Source organism: Electrophorus electricus, chromosome 1, assembly GCF_013358815.1.
Source record: "Electrophorus electricus isolate fEleEle1 chromosome 1, fEleEle1.pri, whole genome shotgun sequence".
Taxonomy (NCBI): domain Eukaryota; kingdom Metazoa; phylum Chordata; class Actinopteri; order Gymnotiformes; family Gymnotidae; genus Electrophorus; species Electrophorus electricus.
Window position 1 is genome coordinate 29,728,490 of NC_049535.1, and position 21,629 is coordinate 29,750,118.

At 38.1% G+C, this 21,629-nt stretch overlaps 2 protein-coding genes across 2 annotated transcripts; both read right to left on the minus strand.

Moving 5' to 3' along the window:
* Positions 1-1,587: 1,587 nt before the first annotated feature.
* Positions 1,588-7,287, minus strand: hoxb9a (homeobox B9a). Its single transcript, XM_026998038.2, has 2 exons — positions 6,393-7,287; positions 1,588-3,761 (listed from the first exon to the last, which is right to left on the minus strand). Exons 1-2 carry the CDS (start codon positions 6,904-6,906, stop codon positions 3,526-3,528), a joined length of 750 nt encoding a protein of 249 aa, XP_026853839.1. The 5' UTR covers positions 6,907-7,287; the 3' UTR covers positions 1,588-3,525.
* A 4,611-nt stretch (positions 7,288-11,898) lies between these two features.
* Positions 11,899-14,510, minus strand: hoxb10a (homeobox B10a). Its single transcript, XM_026997825.2, has 2 exons — positions 13,899-14,510; positions 11,899-12,529 (listed from the first exon to the last, which is right to left on the minus strand). The coding sequence occupies exons 1-2, from the start codon at positions 14,491-14,493 to the stop codon at positions 12,252-12,254; spliced, it is 873 nt and encodes a 290-aa protein (XP_026853626.2). The 5' UTR covers positions 14,494-14,510; the 3' UTR covers positions 11,899-12,251.
* Between the last annotated feature and the right edge of the window lie 7,119 nt (positions 14,511-21,629).

The following is a 21,629-nucleotide window of genomic DNA, read 5'->3' on the forward strand; positions in this document are numbered from 1 at the left end:
AGGCGGCTGTGGCGCGCTCGGAAATGGAACAAAGGGTGGGCGTCGAGAGAGCTGGACTGCGGGCTCTCATCTGGAAGTCCAGATCACACAGCTCGAGGCCCCCTACTCCGCGAGGAATCTGGAGGCCTAAACAACAAACGCTGCAAACAATAAAACGACAAATGCAAGAAAGAGTAAAAGTAAAACAAGCAACGGGTTTCCCTGTCCATGCCTCTTCGAATTGCCCTGCCAAACCATTACAGGGTATTCGAAAGCTTTTTTCTCCGTTTTCCCGCGCAGTGTTTGCTTTACAGCCATTTAGTTCTTAACCTTCAGAAATGTATACCCTATAAAGTTTTATTGCAGTCATATTCTTTTATTGCGGCACACTGAATTGAATTTTCTTTCTTTTTCTTTATGACGGTCGACGTCCTATTCCCTCCTCCAATGTACGAGTGCGCATCCTTTCTAGCAGTTTGTTTCCTTTTGAAAATACTCAGATGGAGCGCCCGAATATCAGAATATCGATTTGCGATAGTAAAAATGTATGGCCGTAATATGACAGGTTAGTAAGTTAAATGATAAAGAATATTGAAGTAAAAACACATGTGTGGACCAGGACTATTGGCTCTCTCTTCAACGAAATATGTAATTATAACAGTATGTTGTAGCGTGCAGCATGTTTGGTTAGGAGCTTTATTTGATACTTTTGTTTTTGATAACGCCTGTAGTATCCCGTAGGCTATACAGACTGAAAAGAACTTTGTTTTGTTAACATTGAAAATAATATTCACGAATAGAATGTAAACATGTATAAATGTGAAAATCTGTCCTTTTCTCTATTACAATTGCTTTACAGACAAGAACAAAGTACTATTTTTCAGGCGACATAGTAGTAAAATAAGCATAAGTGTGTCTTTTAGTGTGGCTTTTAGTGTGACTAACTATAATCGTGCTCAAATAAAATAAAAATTAAAAAAAAGATTTTTACGGTCTTACGAACACAGACACGTCTCTTCCCTAATAGATCTCGAATTACATTTTCCCAACAAAGATAACCCGTTCTTGTCTAAAACACCACCGTTCGGAGTTTGACAACGTTATTAAATAAAACCGTTAAGCAAAAGTCAGGAAGAACTCATTCAAGATCCCTTCAGCTGTCCACATATGATTCGCACGTTTCCTCAGCGCAATTCGAGACAAATGTTTCGACGCACGATAACATATTTCCAACACGTGCCCCTCATTACAGACAAAAATAAATGTGGTACTGAAAACGATAGAGCATTTTTCTTTGGATAAGGTCATATGAGGATAGGGGCAATAACACATTTACATTGCCTTCACGTTTACACTGTAAATAGTGTTTTGTGTTTATAAGCATGCTCTTGCATGCTTATTAAAATGTACCTCGTTTGGAAGAACAAAGAATATCTCCAGGAAGAAATACACGGGAAAACTTATATATATATATATATATATATATATATATATATATATATATATATATATATATATATATATATATATATATATATACATATATATATATATAGTTTGACCAAAGCTAAAATTATGCATTAGTTATAAATAGACAACAAGACCGACTCTGTTCTCTGTAAACTTTTAATGCGAGTCCAGCATCTGCCGTGCAGTTGCACGGAGGAAAAAGGGAGCAGTACAAAACGACTTTTGAGTTTCTGTTTCTAAAAGTTTCATAGCACGTTTCAAAATCTAGGCAATTTCCTATGTTATATTATAAATGATCAAATACATTGAAGGAAAAAAAGAATAATTAGAGTATGCCAAAGGATGCTCTAGGTGTGTGCGCGCGTGCACGCGTCTGTCTGTGTGTCCGTGAGTCTGTCTGTTAGTCACTGTGATACAGTTTGGAATAGGTTAATGGCGTCTTGCACTGGAAGGAGGCTTGAAAGTTGCAGACAGACGCGAATGATATTCCAGAAAAACTCACGCATTTGGGTGAGAAAAGTAGGAAAATGCAAACGTGTTGGGAGGTCTAATCATGAATTTTCAGCACAAGCAAAGCAATACAATGTCAAGCGAACAAATACATTATAACATAATAGTTACCTTTGACAACACAAATCTCAACGCATTTTGAACAACAACATGTAAACAATATCTGAAATTACATAGAACGTCGACCTGCTTATTCAAGTATAAGATCTCTTCAAAGCCTCTTTTCACACAATGTAAAGGGCATGCCACTGAAAAGAAATCCATTAAACGTATTTACAATAAATTAGAATTGTAATCCAATTTCACACATAAAATAACTTTGAATTCTACTATCTAATTTTATAAATCACAGAAGAGAATAACTAAATCTATACAAGGCATGCGTTAATGTATGTAAACATTTATACACATAAACGCGACTGAATTTGTATTCAGCTGAGGTTATGCTCCATTTATTTATGGACGAATTATTTTGTTACTGACAAGCTAGCTACACATTTACACACATCCAGCAAATATAGTCTATAAGTTAATTCGTTCCTTCACTTCATAACTGGGGCAACATTGAAAATATACTGGGGTAAATGGCTGTACAATTTATACCTAAACGTTTTGCATCCTGCTTTTACACAACGTTTTGCTTGAGAACCATAACGCGGGAGATCTGGGTTATAACTGTGTCATGCAGACTACAAGTACTTCTATGCAGGATGTGCAGCACAGTTTCCCCTCATATCCTCCAGGGTGTGTTTTATATCCACGTCAAACTCATGAGGTAAAGCTGCGTAGGAATATGGATATCAAACTTGAACTCGGAAGAATTACATAAAGAATAAACAAAACAGAAACGTTAGTGCATTCGACCAAATAAGAGATTGCTATATGGATTTAAGCATAATCAAATTGATGCTAAGGAGGAGAGGACTTACGTTTTCCAGTATTAAGACCATAACAAGGCTAAAAAGTAAAAGGTAAAGTCAAAAGTAACAATTGGCTACCTGAATATTTGTTCAATAAATCGCACAAAAAATGTGCAATTCTTAAGAATAAGATTATTGTTGTTGTTGTTGTTGTTGTTGTTGTTGTTGTTAATAATAATAATAATAATAATAATAATAATAATAATAATAATAATAATAACTATCCATTTCTCTAAGGGTGTAAGTTGTAAACACCCAATCACAAAAAAAAACACTTCCTAGCAATAATATTAGGTCTAGGTAACTCTGAATTTATTTTAACAAACTTTATAACCGTATAAGTAGCTATGGATATATTTCCATGAATAGGGAATGATGGTAACACAATTAAAAACAAAAAAATGAGAAGGCATGTATTACATGATGTCATTGTATAATATGTTAATGTCTAGTGTTTTTGTCATGCGCTATGTAGCATAGTAAGAATACTTATGTTTAAGTACTCTGTTTATCTGCATCTCCGAAATGAGTTCTTTTTTAATGCAAAGTTAAACGTACGCTATAAAACACTTCTTGTATCACCCTCCATAGGTAAGCACTGTGTTGATATCACGGGGGAAAAGACTGGGAACCGAGCTGTTCCCCTTTATTCCTTGGACTGGTCCTTATTCATTTTCTTCATTTTCATCCTTCGGTTTTGGAACCAAATTTTCACTTGCCGCTCTGTCAAGTTCAGCAGACGAGCTACCTCGTGTCGCCGGTCCCGGGTGAGGTACATATTGAAGAGAAATTCCTTTTCGAGCTCTAAGGTTTGATATTTAGTGTAAGGACATCGCTTCTTCCGGGACGAGCGAGCATGTAACCAGTTGGCCGATGGATCGTCTGCAAATGACAACACAATCAGTGTTTAAAACAAAATATGCTGCTAAAGAGAGAATACGAGAACTCATCCAGTTCAAAACTACCGAAACATGTATATTTAAGTATATAACCTACGTATTGAAATTTGTCTTGGGAGTTCACAGCCAGCACTACTAAAATATCACATTATACCAAAACAGAGGGCCTACTTGGGAAAAAAAAACAGACTGGATATGTCCATGTATTATTACAGTCTAGCATGAAATGCACACACGCGATTCCACAGAGGGCCTGGAAGCATTTCATGTTTACTAAAGATTCGTAATAGGTCACAGATAGCCTCGTGCCCTCACGGCAAGGTGTCAGGTCCCATCGGATTGGCCTTGGTGATTCCAAGAACACGACTGGTGTCACGAACCTGTGCAATGACACTGAACAAAGTATCATATAAGATACAATCTATGAATTTCAGATCTGCCGAGACGATCCAATTATGTCTTAGCCACCGTTTTGCCTCACCCCATAACATCTTAACCATACCGGAATGCGTTCCAAACCGCTGTCGCTTGTGACATTATAATATCTCCTTTTAGGGAGAAAGAATTGAGACGGAAGAGTTTCTCTAATGAGACGACTTATTCCTTTGTGGCTTTCTCGGGAATGCAGATGGGAGTTCAAAAATGTTTCCACTGAATTGCCTTTGGGATTAGATATTTGGAGACTGCGTCTCGTGCTACAGATATTCCCTGTTATCGGGGTTTAAAACACGTTGAATATTGATACCACCTGGGAATTTATGGCAGCGAAATTGGGACGGCGAGGTTAAAGGGCGACATGACCCATGCTAAAGAGATTCTCATTCTTCCCAAACACTGAATTCTTTTGTGCTATCCATCCCGCACAACCAGAGAACTTGTCTTGGCGTGACAAACTAGCATACGACGGGCACATAACTCGGTCTTAATGGTCATGACCACTGTCCGATGAACGTTAGTGTGTTGGGAATTCCTAACCAGCTTCCCTGGATTCAGTCATTCTTCTTTCACTCTTGTAAACTCTATCGTCTCACATTTCGAAACGCACAATCCAGTACTTCATAAGCTCTCTCGGATATCCTAAATCGTGCGGCGCAATTTTGTTTATTCCATCATAAGAAAAGGAATATTTCCCTATCAGGAATGATTAATTCAAGTGTCAATCAGTTAGGCCTCACGGCCTCGAGAGAAGTATGCGTTTAAAGGTGTGCAACGCACTACACTGTTATTTAGAAAATACATGATCTCCAACAATAAACAATAAGAAGGTTCACGATGTCTATTAGAGAAAGCAACAACACGCTGAAAGTTTACTGCCTCATTTATGGCAGTGTCTCTTGACAATACCGTTGTACTGTCTTAGTAGAAAATGGGGTTTTCATATTACGAATCATGATATTACATTCCCTTGCGTTTTGATTGCGTCGTATTTCATCTAGAACTTTTTGCACCGTGTGTCCCAGAGAGGCCACACACAACAATTAATGGGTATGTTGACTCTTCTTGTAACTTAATAAACTTGGGGGCAATAACTTTCTTTGCCTCTCGTGGCAGCGGCGAGCACAAAGTGGGGCATGTAATTCCCAACTTCATTGCTTTTTTCCTACAGTTTATACTGGAACGCAGCCCAGGGCAGCACAATAGGGATTTCTGTTGCACACCGTTCCATTCGTGTTTGTGTTGATCGAGCCTACTTCATGAATTAAAATCAATGTTCGTCCCACGTCAGTCCTCCTAAATCGAAAAGAACCGTTTGTCAAGATACATGCCTCACTCGGTTACGAATTAAAGTTAATTTTAGGCGTGTGGGATCTCAGTAGAACAGGGGACTATGTATTTCTCTCGATTGTCCCTCCTGTGGGAGAGCTACTATAAATAAGTGTCAGTATGGCACATCTTGAAGAATAAGCCCTGCTGTAACTATACTGTATACAATAGAGACGACTATGCTATGCCGTTGGTTCGGGGATAGAGAGCTGTCGTTTATTGACTGACTCAAGCCTATTCTCGCTTGTCTGTGGAGTGGTACCGAGATATCGCCTATCAAATCCCAAAGACTAGCATCCACACTCGACGGAGGTTGCTGATTAAATATATATTTTAGCGATCACAAAGTGCAGCATATAATCTTATTTTAAAAGTTCGAATGTTATGTTTACATCTTAGAGAAAAAAAAAAACCTGTTTCAATAAACTCCGATACTGTTTAGAATTTGAAGGAACAATATACTGGTGTGCAGGCTGCTTAAAGCTGAGGTGTGCTCAAGCGCGAATAACAGGCGTTGTCACACACAAAAACACACACATTCACATACACACATACAGACCGACACACTCACAATCCAAGACCCAAATGCGAGGAAGAATAGTGTCGCAGTTACGTACGTGGATTACATGTAACACAAAAGAAACAATGCCAGTGGATAGCGATTTTAAATCCAATGGCATGCAATAAATAATACAAGATTTGATATTAGCATAAAACTAGCTGTCGAACACTGCTGGCCATATGATCAAACTTGGCTGGGTGGAGGCAATGTGTCTCAGCTGCTTTGTTCGTATTTTATGACAGCATTAAAAGGTTTACAGACGGTTCACTTCCTCGTTTTATAACTTACTTTGATCTGGTCCTTCTTTGTCCTCGCTACCGTCGCAAATGTCCTTACTGTCTTCAAATCCAGAGCCGTGGCTGGAATTCATCTCCCGAGCAGAAGAGGATTCCAAAACATATTCATGTTGTCCTCCGAGTTTAGGGGGTTCCCCGAGGTGTCCCAGAAGTGGCTCCATCTTGACCTGGCTCTGGCCTGGCAGTGACTCCGCTCTCGGAGCACAGTCGAGCCATGTACGGAGGTACCGGGTGTCCGACGAAGGCACGGGCTGCGTTGGAATATAGGGATGGTAGACCGCTGGTAAGCCGTTGGACGCGTGGGGACTGAAAGGACTCCATGATGAACTAAACACAGGAGGCTTGGGCTGAAAGCTACACGAGGGGAATTCGGGATGCTCCCCGGTTCCCGGCTGCCTAGAACTGGAATACTGTACACTGGAAAATCGGGCAGCGCTCGGATCTTCCCCCTCATGACTTATGATGGAATCGACATAGTAGTTGCTTAGAGTTCCAGAAATGGACATTCTCGGACATTATACAACGTACGGTTCATTGAAGGGAAAACATGTACCAAAGAACTGGGCTTTCCCCCCCTTTCCACGACGCTGTCTCTAAGCGTTCGCCAACAAAGTAGAGCCGGGCTGCTATGTTGTGCGCTTCGAGCGAAATGATTGGTCAGTCTTTTTTCGCGAGGCTGATAAAGAGTCAATGGGGCGTAAATCAATCCGCCAAGGGGCTGCGCGGAGCTCTCCACCTCTTGCGCTATACATATTTTCCTCTCTAAATAAACTGTCTTGTTTATGTAATATGCAAAATGGGAGTGTGTCCATATATCCTAAGATATCTACAATCCGTCGGGGAAATACCCACTTAAATTTTGAAACGTTTTGACAATATGAATAAAAATGTATACTACAAAGAAGTGAGAAAACGGTGCTTTTTTTTCTTTCTGAAAGGGTGCAGATTTGAATGTTCAAGAGCATTCCTAATGCTAAACAGAGGTTTTGTATTATTAATCTCAACTTGCATACTGTAAATGTATCAAGAGGCAAAAGGCATTAAGGAGCCTAAACGAAGACAAAATAACAATTTTCTCAAGTTCATATACCTTTAACAAGAGCTTTCTCGGTCATAACATTTTTAGAAACAGTTTATAGTCTTTGCCTACGCTCTTTAACTAGACTAGTCTAATTCAGGGCGTGTGGAGATAATATTGAGTTTTATTGGGAAATTAACAGTATTTTTTCTTAACGAGTGTGTTAAACAGTACCAAGCGACAGTCCTCTTGTATTTATGGAAGAAACTACTTGAACTTTTTGGTTGTTTAATACCACAATAAAATACTACATCAGGAAGGTTTGATTTTTATAGACCTGATATACTGCCTGTGGCGAGGACCTTAAACTAGTCTGCCGCAGCATTCCATGCACGCGCTAGCGAGAAAACGTATGAACGGTTTAGACTCACGCACTTTATTATGACACATTTAAAGGCATTTTGTGAACGTCGTACATCGAATTGTACAAACACTGTAGTCAAGTATATCGTCAAACGTTTTCTGAATTAATTGGCTTATCAGAGCAAAGCTTTGGCCTCCACGGACAAATGACGACGAGCATATATACAGTATTACCTACACACACGTGCAGCTTTAATCAGGTATTTCCAGTTCTAAATATTTCTTGAAAGACCGCAGAATAAAGGTGAGCAAATAACTTGGCAACAGTAGGCGATTTATTTGCCCATGGTATACCTATTATTGAATGGATAATTTTCTGAATGTTTAACATTATACTAATTATGATTCTATTTAAAAACTGAACACAATTTTGGAATAACTTTGCAATTAGCGCTTTGCAATTTATACTGAGCTAAATTTATACACACACAGTAACAACCCACAAGCATGGCTAATTAATGAGAGAAAATACGAAGTACCTAAGGCCAAATGAATACCTCACTTTTTTAAATGTCTAATTAAATTTTAACCTAATCTTAAATTAAGTCTAGTAATTTGCACAATTGCACATTTACATTTTACTAATCTTAAAGGCATATAAGGTCCGAAGAAAACGAAAATATTGGAAGCCTGTGAAAGTGAATGATAATCAATATATTGGCTCTTTGTTGTGTATGAAACCTTGTATAAAGATAGTCAAATGCATAATAATTTTCCGTTAAGGTAAACAGATTTCCATTCTTAGAAATATGTGGATTATATATATGCCAACTATAGATTTACAGTAGAATAGTTCGATGATGACTCGAACCCTTGTAACATAACAAAACCAAATTGTCTCCCAAACAAATCTTTCCATAGAACGTCTTAAGTTGCATGCGAGCTCATGACTTCACTCCGACCCGTGTAGTTTTTTTATGCATCCTAACGTAAAGTTGCGTTTTAGTACGTTGCAGGGGATTTCTCTTGAACAGTAGGTTTGAAGCCTGGTGCAGCAACAGTGACGTGTTTAGATTTGTACGGGGTTTTTTTTAAATACATTTTTGTGATCACATATTCTTCCGCAGCGATCATTCCATTGTTCTGCATCTTTTTCATACATGTTAGAATGCATTGCTTCCGTGGGCCATTTTCTGCAACATGTTCACATCTATAAAGCCTTAACCACTACGAGAATATCATACCCTTGCTTCGCCGAGAAGCTGTCAACGATATGAAAGGGTGAAGTTTACAACGTAGCGATGTAAAATCTTTTGTACGACTCGTTAGAAGGGTTATCACTGCTCTACAGTAAAAGCAACAAGGCTAGTTTGTTTGTTTTTTGTCGGTTCGTTCGTTCATTATACTGTCCTACCTACTAATGTGCTTGCGTCACGTCTGGGACAACGGTAATAAGAACAGGCCAAATGTGTTTTATTTTATTATCAAACATGTCCACTATCCGTATGTGTAAAGATAAATGTAGTTAACAAAAGGCTGGGATGTTTAAGATTTGGTATTACTGAGAAGTTGCATGAATTATTCATCTTTGTGCAACACTGACTGTAGGTAGAAATTAGTGACCACAAATGTATGCCCTGCTTATTATGCCATTTTCAGTGGGAACACAGGAATATAATTACATAATATAAAACAACAACAGCAGACGCAACAACAATAATCACAATAATTTTAATAATGACCTGTGGAATCTGAACCCGATTGATTCGGGAAGGGAGGTAAAGTGAGTCAGCTTCCCTGATGGAGAAGTTGTTTCACAATTCCGTGCCTATTTAATTTTCTTAATGTTTACTTTTTTTTAAAAAAACTAACTAAGAGAAGAGACTAAAACTAACTAAGAGAAACATTGCGCAGGATCAGTTTAACTGTGACGAGATCTATAAGATTTCGCTAATCTATAAGAGCCGGTGAAAACAGACGCTTATTCGCATAAGCGAATGATAGACAAACCAGCACACGCTGATGAACGTGTTCTAGAGATGATAAAGATAAAGTGAAGAAGAATAAGAAGGATTAGTTCGTGCCTTATCAGTGGCAGACTGGATTCAGCGATTGAAATTATTGTTTTTATTTAATATGATTTATGCTGTTAATAGTCACAGAATTCAAAATGTTTTGTATAAAAGGCTTATTGAACTATGTGATATGAAAGTTCAACAGTTTGTCATATTTCAACTGACAATTAATTATATCATAGCTGGAAATATATAAGTTTATTGAAACTGCTGAACATATTCTGCTCGACATATTTTCGCCAACTCCCCAGCGAGGAGTAAAAATAACCCTGTGTGAATATGAAGAAAAGTCCAATCTCGTGTTTTAGGTGGTCAGATTTACAACTGCTGCTCGCTGAAACGCTCCCAATTCGTATTTTGCTTGCACATTAATTAATGATCGCAAAGGAAGGGACTAGAGACTCAACTCAATCCTTTGCGCGCAACAGCTTAGCTATATATAAAAATATAGCTTTGGAAAAGTCCATCACCAGAGAAAAGACTTGTAAATGTCATTCGTTATGCCAGTGCATTGATGTGTATCAACTGGAGTAATTCAGGCAGTTTCAGGTTCCTGTGTTATTAAACGTCGAGCCCCAACAACGTGAAACTACCTAAATCACAGACCAGCTTGACCTTCTCTGCGTTCAAAGTTGAAGCCCTGGACGCATGCCAGCAGACGGAGAGCGGCAATGAGCTGCCAACTCAGATTTCAGTGTAGAGAATCGCGTTATAAGTGAAGAGTCAAAGTAACATACATGAATTATATCGAAAAATGATTTTAAATATATGGGAGATGTTAAAAGGTACACATTGTCGTGTTTAATTTACGATGCCTAGATTATGAGCTATTGTTCAAAGCAGGTAAGCGGCATAAAGTAATTTAAGTTCACAAGCACATCCTGTCTTTTGACTACAACCGCCTAGCCTGGTAATAAAAATCGACTCTATGGCCCTCTGTTAAAACAAGGGGCTTGCCTAGCCAATGACGTTGGACATTATGGCCTCTAAACATGGCGGTTACCAAAAGCACAGACGACGTAGACTCTCACTCAGACAAAAGGAAAGCAGCTGTATTTTGTGTGCAGTATCCGCATATGTTTTGAATTATTTCTTCTTAACTCTCGAAACATTAAACGCGAACTCCACAGCAAAGAAAAAATGTAAAACATGCATAATAACAGAACGCATTTCAAATTTGATTCAAAAAGTAGCCTAACGTAAGGTATAACAGAAGATTGAAGACGATAATATCTCGGAGTGATATTGTACAACGTCATACTGTGCAAACCTAATAGATTCAACTCCAAATGCAGAACAAGATAAATCTCTTCATCCTGTCTAATATAGAAAAGGGTAGTGCACAACATAACATTAACGTTTCTGTTGGTCGACCATATTCATCAAATCATATAACATATTGCTTTGGGTTGTACAAGCAGAATTACTGGATCCTTAAACATAATGCTGTTTGCAACTTCACTTTTCAACTTCGACACACTTATGCCAAAAAAGTTATATTATGATCTCCATTTTATCAACAGCACTGGATCATGACAGTTTTCAGTTTAAGTGTAGATCAACTTCCTCTCTTTTCGGTTATCCGGTAGGCTAAACTCCATAAACAACTTGTAAGTACAGCAACGAACAGATATGTAAAGCATGAGTGTTAAATGTCATTACAGTTATCAGTCTTTTCAAAACCTGATAACGAAATATCCCTTACATTATTTAAAGTACACTTTGGTAAATCAGAATTAGAAAGCTGAACTATCTGGCCAGTTTATCAGTATCAACACAAAATTACAGACCAAATCCCTTGCAAACTCATATCCAAATCCATAAAGTGGCCTACTGACAACAACGATGTGGATACTATTTCGGAACGCCACGTTTTTAAAATTCCAGTTGCACTTGACTATAAAAACATACCACTTGACAAAGATAAATTGACTATAATGATCGTTCAGATTTGTAAAGCGTGTCTATTTGAATACAACTTATTTTTATTTCTTACAAAAGGGGGATACATTCTTTGTGCTACCTTTCCCCCCCCCCCCCCATCCAAATTTTGTTGCTCTTGATGTCCATAATAAATAGGTTTTGATCATTTTGTTCCTCCTGTTCTACATTCTTAAACTGTAAACAATAGTCTTTGCTGAGTAAGTTAAAATAGCCAATTCTGAAAGAGGAAAAGGTGTAACCAATAAAGCGAACAATGCGAGTGCACTGAAAGCCAATATCAAATATTTAAGAACAAGCGTTCTTTTGGCCACACCGAGAAAAAGCTCTCATCATCGCGACTGCTTTACAATTTATCCGTCATTTCTAAGGTATTCCAACAAGTGTTAACAATATTCCATTAGAGGTGTTGTTATAATGGCCGCAATCTTAGTAGCATGTTCAATCGCCTTCACTAACAAATCATATGAGTTACTATGTCCTTCGTCCTATATTTCCCAGTTATTTTCTTTAGTTTCATCCTTTGATTTTTAAACCAGATTTTAACTTGGCGGTCACTAAGACTGACACTTCGTCTTATCTCCAGGCGGCGCTCTCGAGTCAGGTACATATTGAAAAAGAATTCTTTATCCAGTTCCAGGATTTGGTGTTTGGAGTAAGGGCATCGCTTCTTCCTCCCTGTCTTTGTCAATAACCAGGTCCCTTTAGCGTTCTCGGTGGTCAAGTCTTTAGCTGAAACAAGAGAATAAGCCAGTTTTTTATTCTTTCGAGAAGTGCAATATGCACCAGAAGGCAATTTGGCTGTAACAGACATTTTATGACAGTATAGTAAATTCATTAGCCTATCAGTATTGAACATATATGTGTGTGGCTGAGTCAGTGATTCTCATAATGCTAGAATGAAAAAAAAAAAGATGAGTACAGTAGTTATTACTGAACAGAACCGTACAGACGATTACAGGTTAAATTAAAGGTACCCACAGAATCTTCGATAAGGGAGTCTTGAACTACACATGAACTCGAACTTTTATAAAACTTTTATAAAATAAGTATGATGTTTATTTACTACATTTAAAAACTCTCAAAACTCCCCCAAATAGCAAACTAACAGGTTTAACAGCATACCCGTTTTATATATCACCGCTGACTTGAAAACTAAACCAGATACACTGACAAAACAAGGATTTATTTCTGAATTTAAATAGCGTGGTTTAGTTTCAAAATATCACAATGATATAACTTTATATCTACCACTCGACTTTATCGTAATACATATTTTGCCCTATAATAGAAAGAAAAACAGAACATGGGCCTTGAATAACTGTCATTGTCTTTAAAGCTAGCTAGCTCGAGGAGCAGGAAAGATTATGAAATAGTTATTTATTAGAATATTTATTTTTAAAACTGTAAGATTGAGTTAATCTAAGGAAGCAAATACATATTTTCCCCATAAATTTACAATCCCATGTCACATTTGTTAGTCTCTTGCTTTTTTTAAATAACATTAACAACGCATATATTTATGTAAGCACTACTTTCAAATCTGAACTCAGAAAAAAATGTGCTAAAGAAATTCTGCTCTTAAAGTGTGTAATTAAATTTAACTTAAATGAAATGAGAGGTTTTTCCTCAACTGTATCTAGATATTTTTATTATTCACAAAGGATTTCTAAAAATACATTTAGTTGACGTGATTTGCTAACATTTTTTGGTTTGGTGGTAAAGTTATCGCTTAAATTAAGTTTATCTTAATACCCACTTGACATGAAAATAGTAATCAAATCCAGAATAAGTAACGTCTTTTGATCAATCCTGTGTTGATTACAGTCTACTTCCTTCCCATTCTCGTGCCCTAAAGCAATAACACACCTGGCCCACTCGACTCCCAGTTGACAGTGGAGCCTTCCGCTGTTTTATGTCTCAGCAGCGTTATATAAAGGGCAATTTAGTCAGGCTGGGGTTGTCTCAAGCAGTAGGTTTTTAGTGGAGTTTCTTTTTTTTTTTTTTTGCTCTAACAACCGTTACTTTTAGACTAACTTCAAAATCGTTTGTTAAATAGGAAACATTCACAATAAGACCGTTTTCAGTGCTGTTTACCCACCTCGCGTCTTGTCTGTAGGAGTTTTATCATCCTCTGGAAATTCTGTAAAACGTTTCTCTTGAGATAAGCAAGGCGTCTCTGTGCTGTCTGCGTTGCTTGGAGTGACATGTAACATTGTGGTGGGGATGGTGCTTCTATTGCCACTGTTTTCGCTCCGTTGAGTTGGACATTTTTTGTAGTCTAATGCAAACTTATGCCTAATAGGTTTGCTGACAAACTCCGAGCAAGGAAGCCGGGGTAGGTTCAGGTTGCACAACTGGTGGGAGTGTGGAGGCGATACGCGCGGCTGAGCGTCTGCAGTGCTGCGCGTCGTGAGCAGTTTGTGTCCGGGGTAACAGGAAGGTTCCGGATGAAAAGAGCCCGAAAGTGGAACCATGCCGTTCATGGAGCCAATCTCTGTCAGGACTCGACTGAAAGCTGGGACGTCTGGAGGCTGAAAAATGTGTCTATGCGAATCCAGGGTAAGATATATGTTGTCGTTTTGTCGACCTACGGCGCTAAAGGGACATGAACTGGCTTGTGGAACCCGATCTGAACTCAAATGCGACTCTTCCCAGGTACCTCCATGGTGAATTTGGTCCCGCGAAAGAGCCATAGCTTCCTAAACTGCTGACGGATGATGCTGTTTTATTGTCTGGAATCTCTGACATGATGGTCCAGTTATTCTGCAATTGACAGTCCGAATTAAGATAGAATTCTTGTTGTGCCACGTTAAAGGGTTCCTTTGGGTTTTTTCTAAAAGAGAGAGTTAACCAAGGTGGGCGCGAAAATGGACCTTTCAGAGCACGATGTTGCTATGGATTTTTGTTTTCTTCAAAAGGTGCAAGGGTCGCTACCGATTCGTTCTTCAGTCACAGGCGCTCAGAACCTTCCCCTTGCGCTGCGCGTAACCGCGACTGTGGTTCAGGGGCAAGCTCCTCCCCTTGCAGAAATGCTTCACCATCCAGGTTGCACTTTAATTGACTTTAATACAGTTACATGTTTTAAATATTTCATAAAGGTATCCTTAATCTATGCGCTTTCAAACCCTAACCCTGAATATTTATCCTAATTAAATTTTCTAACTCACAGAAACAGGCATAGCCTTACACCAGTTGCCAAATCAAAATATACATTAATCAGAATTTTGTGATAACAGTGCAGAAGCATAGACTTCAATATTTTTCTGGCTTACACATTTGTTATTGCCCGACATAATGTAGCAGGAAGAGATACAATGCGATTTGTGTGGACGATGTTTACGATCATTAAAGAAAAGTACAGATACAGATTACTGCTGCTACTGCTACTACTACTACTACTACTACTACTACTACTTATTATTATTATTATTATTAGTAGTAGTAGTAGTACCCAAATTGCTAAATATAACATCAGTCTACATACCTGGCCTACGTCCTTACTCCGCAAAGTCTTTTTTAACTGACAAAATAAACATTTATCTTATGGTCAATGTATCAGTATTATCTGATAGTATTGTAAATATTATCTGTATTACTAGATATTGTTTGCTGAATTCCTGATTAGAAAACTACATGTCTTCTCAAAACAAATGTGATTTTTGATTTGTTGAGATAAAAGCCTAGTTTCAAATGATCTAGGCCATGAGCGTTTTCTGCTGACAAATGTCCAGTAAATAAAATTATTATATATTATTTCATGGCTACGTTTTCTAGAAATAAAACCAAATATTAATTTTAAAAAATACCTAGTTCTGGTACCTGCTCGATGGCAAACATTTTTACCTCTAGAGGTCGCTATACCATTAAAATCGCATAAACTAAGTCCATACTGAATGTACAGGGTCTGCGTTCATTCTCATCAAAACGCGAATAAAGTACCGGTATCTTCCGGTTCACATTTAAATTATTCAGTGTTTCTGTGCCAACCGACTGTCCAAACACATGCTGATATTTTATAAATTAGTTAACGTTGACATTTTCTCTGTATTATAATTACTCTTGTCTTCTGCAACATTTTTGCAGTCATCATCTTGTAGGTAAAATCAACAAAGATTAAATGACTTGGGTTTAGCTCTTCTTTTGAATTGAATTACAGAGGCCATGATGGTGAATACCAAGAGAATGCAACAGGATATTGCCAATAAATGAGATATTAACACGTATTTGCTAAACTCACATACAACTTGCATACGTTTAGACAAACTTCGGCTAAAATTTAAAAAAAAAAACAAAACAAAAAAAAAAAACGCTATGGGTGCACCGGTGCACCGGTTTAAGCCTTTGCCACGAATTACTCAAACCTAAAAAATAAAGCCGTCTAACAGTTACATTCTAATCTTGATATTTCTTAGTTTAAATCAAACTGTCGTCACTCTAAAAGTTCGGAACATCCAGATTCTTGTGTGCTTCGCTATTTGCGTCTCCCAGCCTAAAGAAAAGCTTTGACGTTGACAACCCAAGACGCTGTGCAACGGATGTTTAGCTTTTGTCTGGCCAGCTGCAGTAAACCTAGCCAGAATGTGACCTATGGCGACTCTTGGACACCTTCTGTTTTATATAGAGAGAAAGCAAAATGAATTAAAATGGAGCCCTGTTTTTGCATTCTTTACATTCCAGTTTTTATTCCTTAACAGAACCCCAAGACCCACCCAAATGGCGAGACAATCCTTGGCCGAACTCATACAGGCTAACTGTAACCATGACAACTGAACCCTCCATTTGCTATAAAGTTTTACTGCCAGACACTAAACAGCATGTGCTTGGTGTGGACAGGAGACGAGATCAATGTTATTTAGGCTGTGTTCCTTTTTTCACTTGAGCCCTATGAGCTCAGTTCCTTTTGAAAGGACACGCCATCTTCTATGGGCTTTTGTATTTGCACGGGAAAGGAGCCTCGTGCATTTGATTTTGCTTACTATGCGCGCTCGTTTATGGGACTGCAGGATCTCATAAAATAAGGAACTCCAGATCCATGCATAGACGATGTCCTTGCATCTTATCTCCAAATAGCTACCGCATCTAATTATCCTCGTTTGAATTACACATCAGGCCTATGTGAATAATGTTCAGAGATCAAGACAAAGCAAACCAAACGTATAAAGTGTACAGAAGGCACATAGACAGCTGCTAAATGAACGCGTGAGACAACCCAAACGTACTGTCAAGTAGGTTTTTAAAGGAATACAGTAGGTGTTCATATGCAAAACAAGGTTACAAATACTAACTGGCAATGGTTTCCTTTAAAGAACTGCAATCCATATACGTAGTTTTATATTAAGTATATTAAGTAGTATTAAGTAGTCAACATCTGCATGGATTCCTAAAACTGTCCTTCATAATTCCTAATGAAATAAATGGGCTATAAAATTAGAGCGGAAACTCAGCGTATGATACGTAGAAAGCTGAAGTCAGGCGCTTTGGCCCTAATGACTGGTTAAAAGTAAAATATGTCTATGAACCGATTAAATGGAAATAATGTCAGCGATTCGCACAACCCTGTTATACAAATGAAGTTTCAAACAACCAACGTGAACTTTTAGGATAGAGCTCATGTAAGTGATAACACTTATGAGCGCCCTGGGTTGTATAGCCCTAAGGTTAAGTAAGGTTATGTTCAATCTCAAATTTAAAGAGACACATTTATTTTGGCGAATGTGACGACAAAAATTTCATATAAATTAGTACGAGCAATAGATGTACTTGAATTAAGATGTAGTAAAAACGTTTACACTAATCCCAACCTAAACTCGCAACGTTTAATAAGAATTGAATCGTTTAAAGTTTTACGAATTCAGTTGTGAGATCACGTTGTTTTATAAGTCGAATAACTGATGATTTGGATATTTTGATCATTATCGGCTTTTATAAGGATTTGACGAAATGAGTCTGAAAAACAGAAACGATATTAAAACACGTGTCTGATTTAAGACAAAAAATAATAATTGAAGCTAATATATCCAGATTTCCAATAAAATTATTTAAGGTATTGCTAACCACCTCTCTACTCAAGAACCATCTGTAACCCATACAGACAAGCTCTGGGTAGCACCTATTACGCATGCCAACGCAGGCAATAGGAGCCGTGGACCCTTGTCTCTCCTGTGTGAGATATCAAGCAATGATTTGGCAAGAACTGGTTGAGACATGATTCCTTAAATTATATTAACTGTAATTCCTTAAAAATAATTAGTGGAATTAGTTTTGTAAGATTTTATTAGGAATCTTTATAAGACGTTTCTTGCACTCAACCCAGAATGGGATCTGGGCATTTATAAATGTGTTGTGGATATATAGAAATCTGTCCTTTGTGTGTTTGAAATTCATTTTCCAATATACATGCTGTTATATATACTATGCAAGAGTCAAAACTGTGATTTAATTCACGTCCCTGTGTAAACGACTTTTAAATGTAATATTCTGTTAGTATATAATGAGTAAATGAAATAAAGGATCCTTTGTCACACAATATTGAACCTTTGTTTTTACTGTTAGTAATTCTGGTAATATTAAGTTTTCCCATATAAACCTTTATCATCATCTTCAAAATCCATCATCTAGACTAACACTGAAAACAACTAGTATCTCCATGTTCCAACATCTGTAAGTGGCTACTGCTGTCAAAACTAGAGATCAGTGAGGTGCAACACAAATGCTACAGCAAGAGGAAACCAGGAGGACATTTCAGAGGGGAGATATCATCCCTAAGTATAATACTTAGGAAGTATGAGTATGCATCAACTTAGGAAGTATGAGTATGCATCAAGCACAATGAGTCCATGCACCAAGCTCAGCACCAGAGCTGCTGACTTGAGATTGAAGATCATGGCTAAAATAAACAGACTATCAAGCCATCTAAGTCAGTCAGCTATCAGAACTGCGGAAAGGTGTGACGAGGCCTTGAAGACTTCCAAACAAAGATTAATAGTTCTGGCTGCCCACCTGAAGAGATACACATGGAAATGTGTTGATACCTTCACAGAGAATTCCCTTGGGACTGACTTATCATCCTACAAATAAAACAGTAGCTGAGATTATAATGAGAATGAGAGAGCGCGCGCGCATTTCAGACAGAGGTCCCTCATCAGCTGAGTATGCAAAGTGCTTCTGAACTGGTTCCTCCTCTTAGAAATTCAAAATCACTTTGATTGCACAGCTGCCTAAATGTCCCGTTTCTTTGGAAACCTTCTGTATCTCACAAACCAAGAAAACTGTAGCAAAATGAGAACACCAGCTACATTTAAAGTTGTTACAATATCAGACGCCAGTAAAATCGTTATTGTTGAGATGAAAAGTGCATAATTCTTCAACTGCCATGCATCAAAATGACCACACGATGACGATATTGCACAATCTCTGGTTTTAGGGAGGCGTTTTCTTTGTGTATGTCAGGAAGTGTTTGCGCGCGCGCGCGCGCGAGAGAGAGAGAGAGAGAGAGAGAGAGAGAGAGAGAGAGAGAGAGAGAGAGAGAGAGATATGCACGGGAAAAGCCAATTTAAAATATAGAATTTGTCGTTTCATACTTCAGTGGCCGTCTTGCTGTCTCAGAACTGTCTCTCGATTCTTGCCCAAAGTACGAACTAGAGAGGTCAGAAATAATACGAAAACGAATTTTAAAAATACCTTCAAACCTATATTTCATTTTAGGCATAATGGACAGACAGCATTTAGCACTAGACATGGGGGAATTATTTTATTGTGTATTTCAGTGACTCTTTACAGCCGCCAACAGACAATTAAGTCAAACGCGCAATGTACCGGGTGGTTATCAAAGCGAAAACAATTCAATAAAGAGACTTCCTGTAAACCTTCCAGTCGGTGTCCACACTAAGGGAGGGTAACCATTGTTTTTCAGGATCGTAAAATTCCAAGTAGCCTTCAAATCAGAGATTTACAAATTAAGTCCGATCTGACCTTGTTTTTGTGTGAAGGACGAACACAAAAAAATGATCGCTTTAATGCCCGATGCCTATTATCGTTGCGTATCATTCAATTCAAAAAGCAGTTTCACTTCAATCAAAAGGAAAAAAAAAAATCCATCGAGACCTCTGCTGATGTCTTGTAATGATAGTATTTGGCCAGAAGGTGGCAGAAAAGAAACGCACTCAAAATGAATGCAACCATGCAATAACCTTTGATAACTTTAAATGTTCACTTGATACTCTGTTTATATCTAAAGCAAATAACGATTTTCCTTCAAAGGAAATATGGTTACAGGGTATGTGTGATATTCAATTTAATTCCTATGCACCAAATGATTGTATAGTTATCCTGTCATACAAGTAGCTTACATGTCTACAGTTGTGGCCAAAAATTGTTTTACTACAGTTGTTTTTTTTTGTTTGTTTTTTTAAGATCCTTTTGCCAGATGTCTATGGTATAGTGAGGTACAATTATAAGCATTTCATAAGTTTTTTTAAATACGTTTTATTGACAAATACATCCAGTTTAAGCAGACTTAATTTATAGTGTTGACCCTTCTTTTTTTTTTTTTTTTAAGACTTCTACAGTGTGTCTTGGCATATTGGATATTAGCTTCTGGACAAAAATCTTGACTGATGGCAACCCATTCTTACCTAATCAGTGCTTGAGCTGATCACAGTTTCTGTGTTTGTCCACCCCTTTTTTTTGAGAATTGACCACAGGTTCTCAGTGGGATTGAGATCTGGGGAGTTTCCTGGCCATGGACCCAAAATTTCAATGTTTTGTTCACCGAGCCACTTGGCTATCACTTTTGCCTTGTGACATGGTGCTCGGTCATGCTGGAAAAAGCATTGTTCATCACCAAATTGCTCCTGGATCGTTGGGAGAAGTTGCTCTTGGATTATTTTTTGATACCATTCCTTATTCATGGCAGTGTTCTTAAGTAAAATTGAGCAAACCCACTCCCTTGGATGAAAAGCAACCCCACACATGAATGGTCTCAGGATGCCTCACTGTTGGCATGACACAGGACTCATGATTTTCCAGAGAAGAAAAGGTGAGAACTATCATTTGTCCAGATGTCCCAAACAGTCTGAAGGGGGCTTCACCAGAGAAAATCATTTTACTCCAGTCCTCTGCAGTCCAATCCTTATACTTCCTGCAGAATATCAGTCTGTCCTTGATGGTTTTTTGGAGAGAAGTGGCTTCTTTGCTGCCCTTCTTGACACCAAGCCATCCTTCAAAAGCCTTCGCCTCACTGTGTGCAGATGCACTCACACCTACCTTCTGCCATTCCTGAGCAAACTCTGCACTGGTGGTGATCCAATCCCATAGCTGCATCCTCTTTAGGATATGGGCTTGGCACTTTCTTGGGCACCCTGAAGCCTTCTTCACTGCAACTGACCCTCTCTCCTTGAAGTTATTGATGACTTGATAAATGGTTGATTTAGGTGCTATTTTACAAGCAGCAATGTGCTTGCATGTGAAGCCCTTTTGATGCAATGCAATGCAATGCAATGCAATGCAATGCAATGCAATGATGACTGCATGTGTTTCCTTGGAGGTAACCATGGTTAACAGAAGCACCAAGACCCTTCAAGCACCAAGACCCTTTTAAAGCAACCAGTCTGTTCTTCTAATCGGCATGACAGAGTGAAATCAGCTGTCTTGTCCTTGTTAACAGTTTCTCCTAAGCTAACGAGAAGATCACTGACGTGATGTTAGCAGGCCATTTTGTGGCAGGTCTGAAATGCAGTGGCTGGAATGCATTACTTTCTGTGATTAAGTTAATTTTCATGGAAAGGAATGACTTTGCAATTAATTGCAATTCATCTGATCTCTCTTCAAA

What these genes read in the sequence shown, in the direction of transcription:
- hoxb9a (XM_026998038.2), bottom strand. Translation starts at nt 6,906, where the DNA reads ATGTCCATTTCTGGAACTCTAAGCAACTACTATGTCGATTCCATCATA. An exon ending in CAAAGAAGGACCAGATCAAA is followed by an intron (nt 3,762 to 6,392) that starts GTAAGTTATAAA and finishes TGTCATTTGCAG; the next exon opens with ACGATCCATCGGCCAACTGG.
- hoxb10a (XM_026997825.2), bottom strand. Translation starts at nt 14,493, where the DNA reads ATGGCTCTTTCGCGGGACCAAATTCACCATGGAGGTACCTGGGAAGAG. An exon ending in TCCTACAGACAAGACGCGAG is followed by an intron (nt 12,530 to 13,898) that starts GTGGGTAAACAG and finishes CTCTTGTTTCAG; the next exon opens with CTAAAGACTTGACCACCGAG.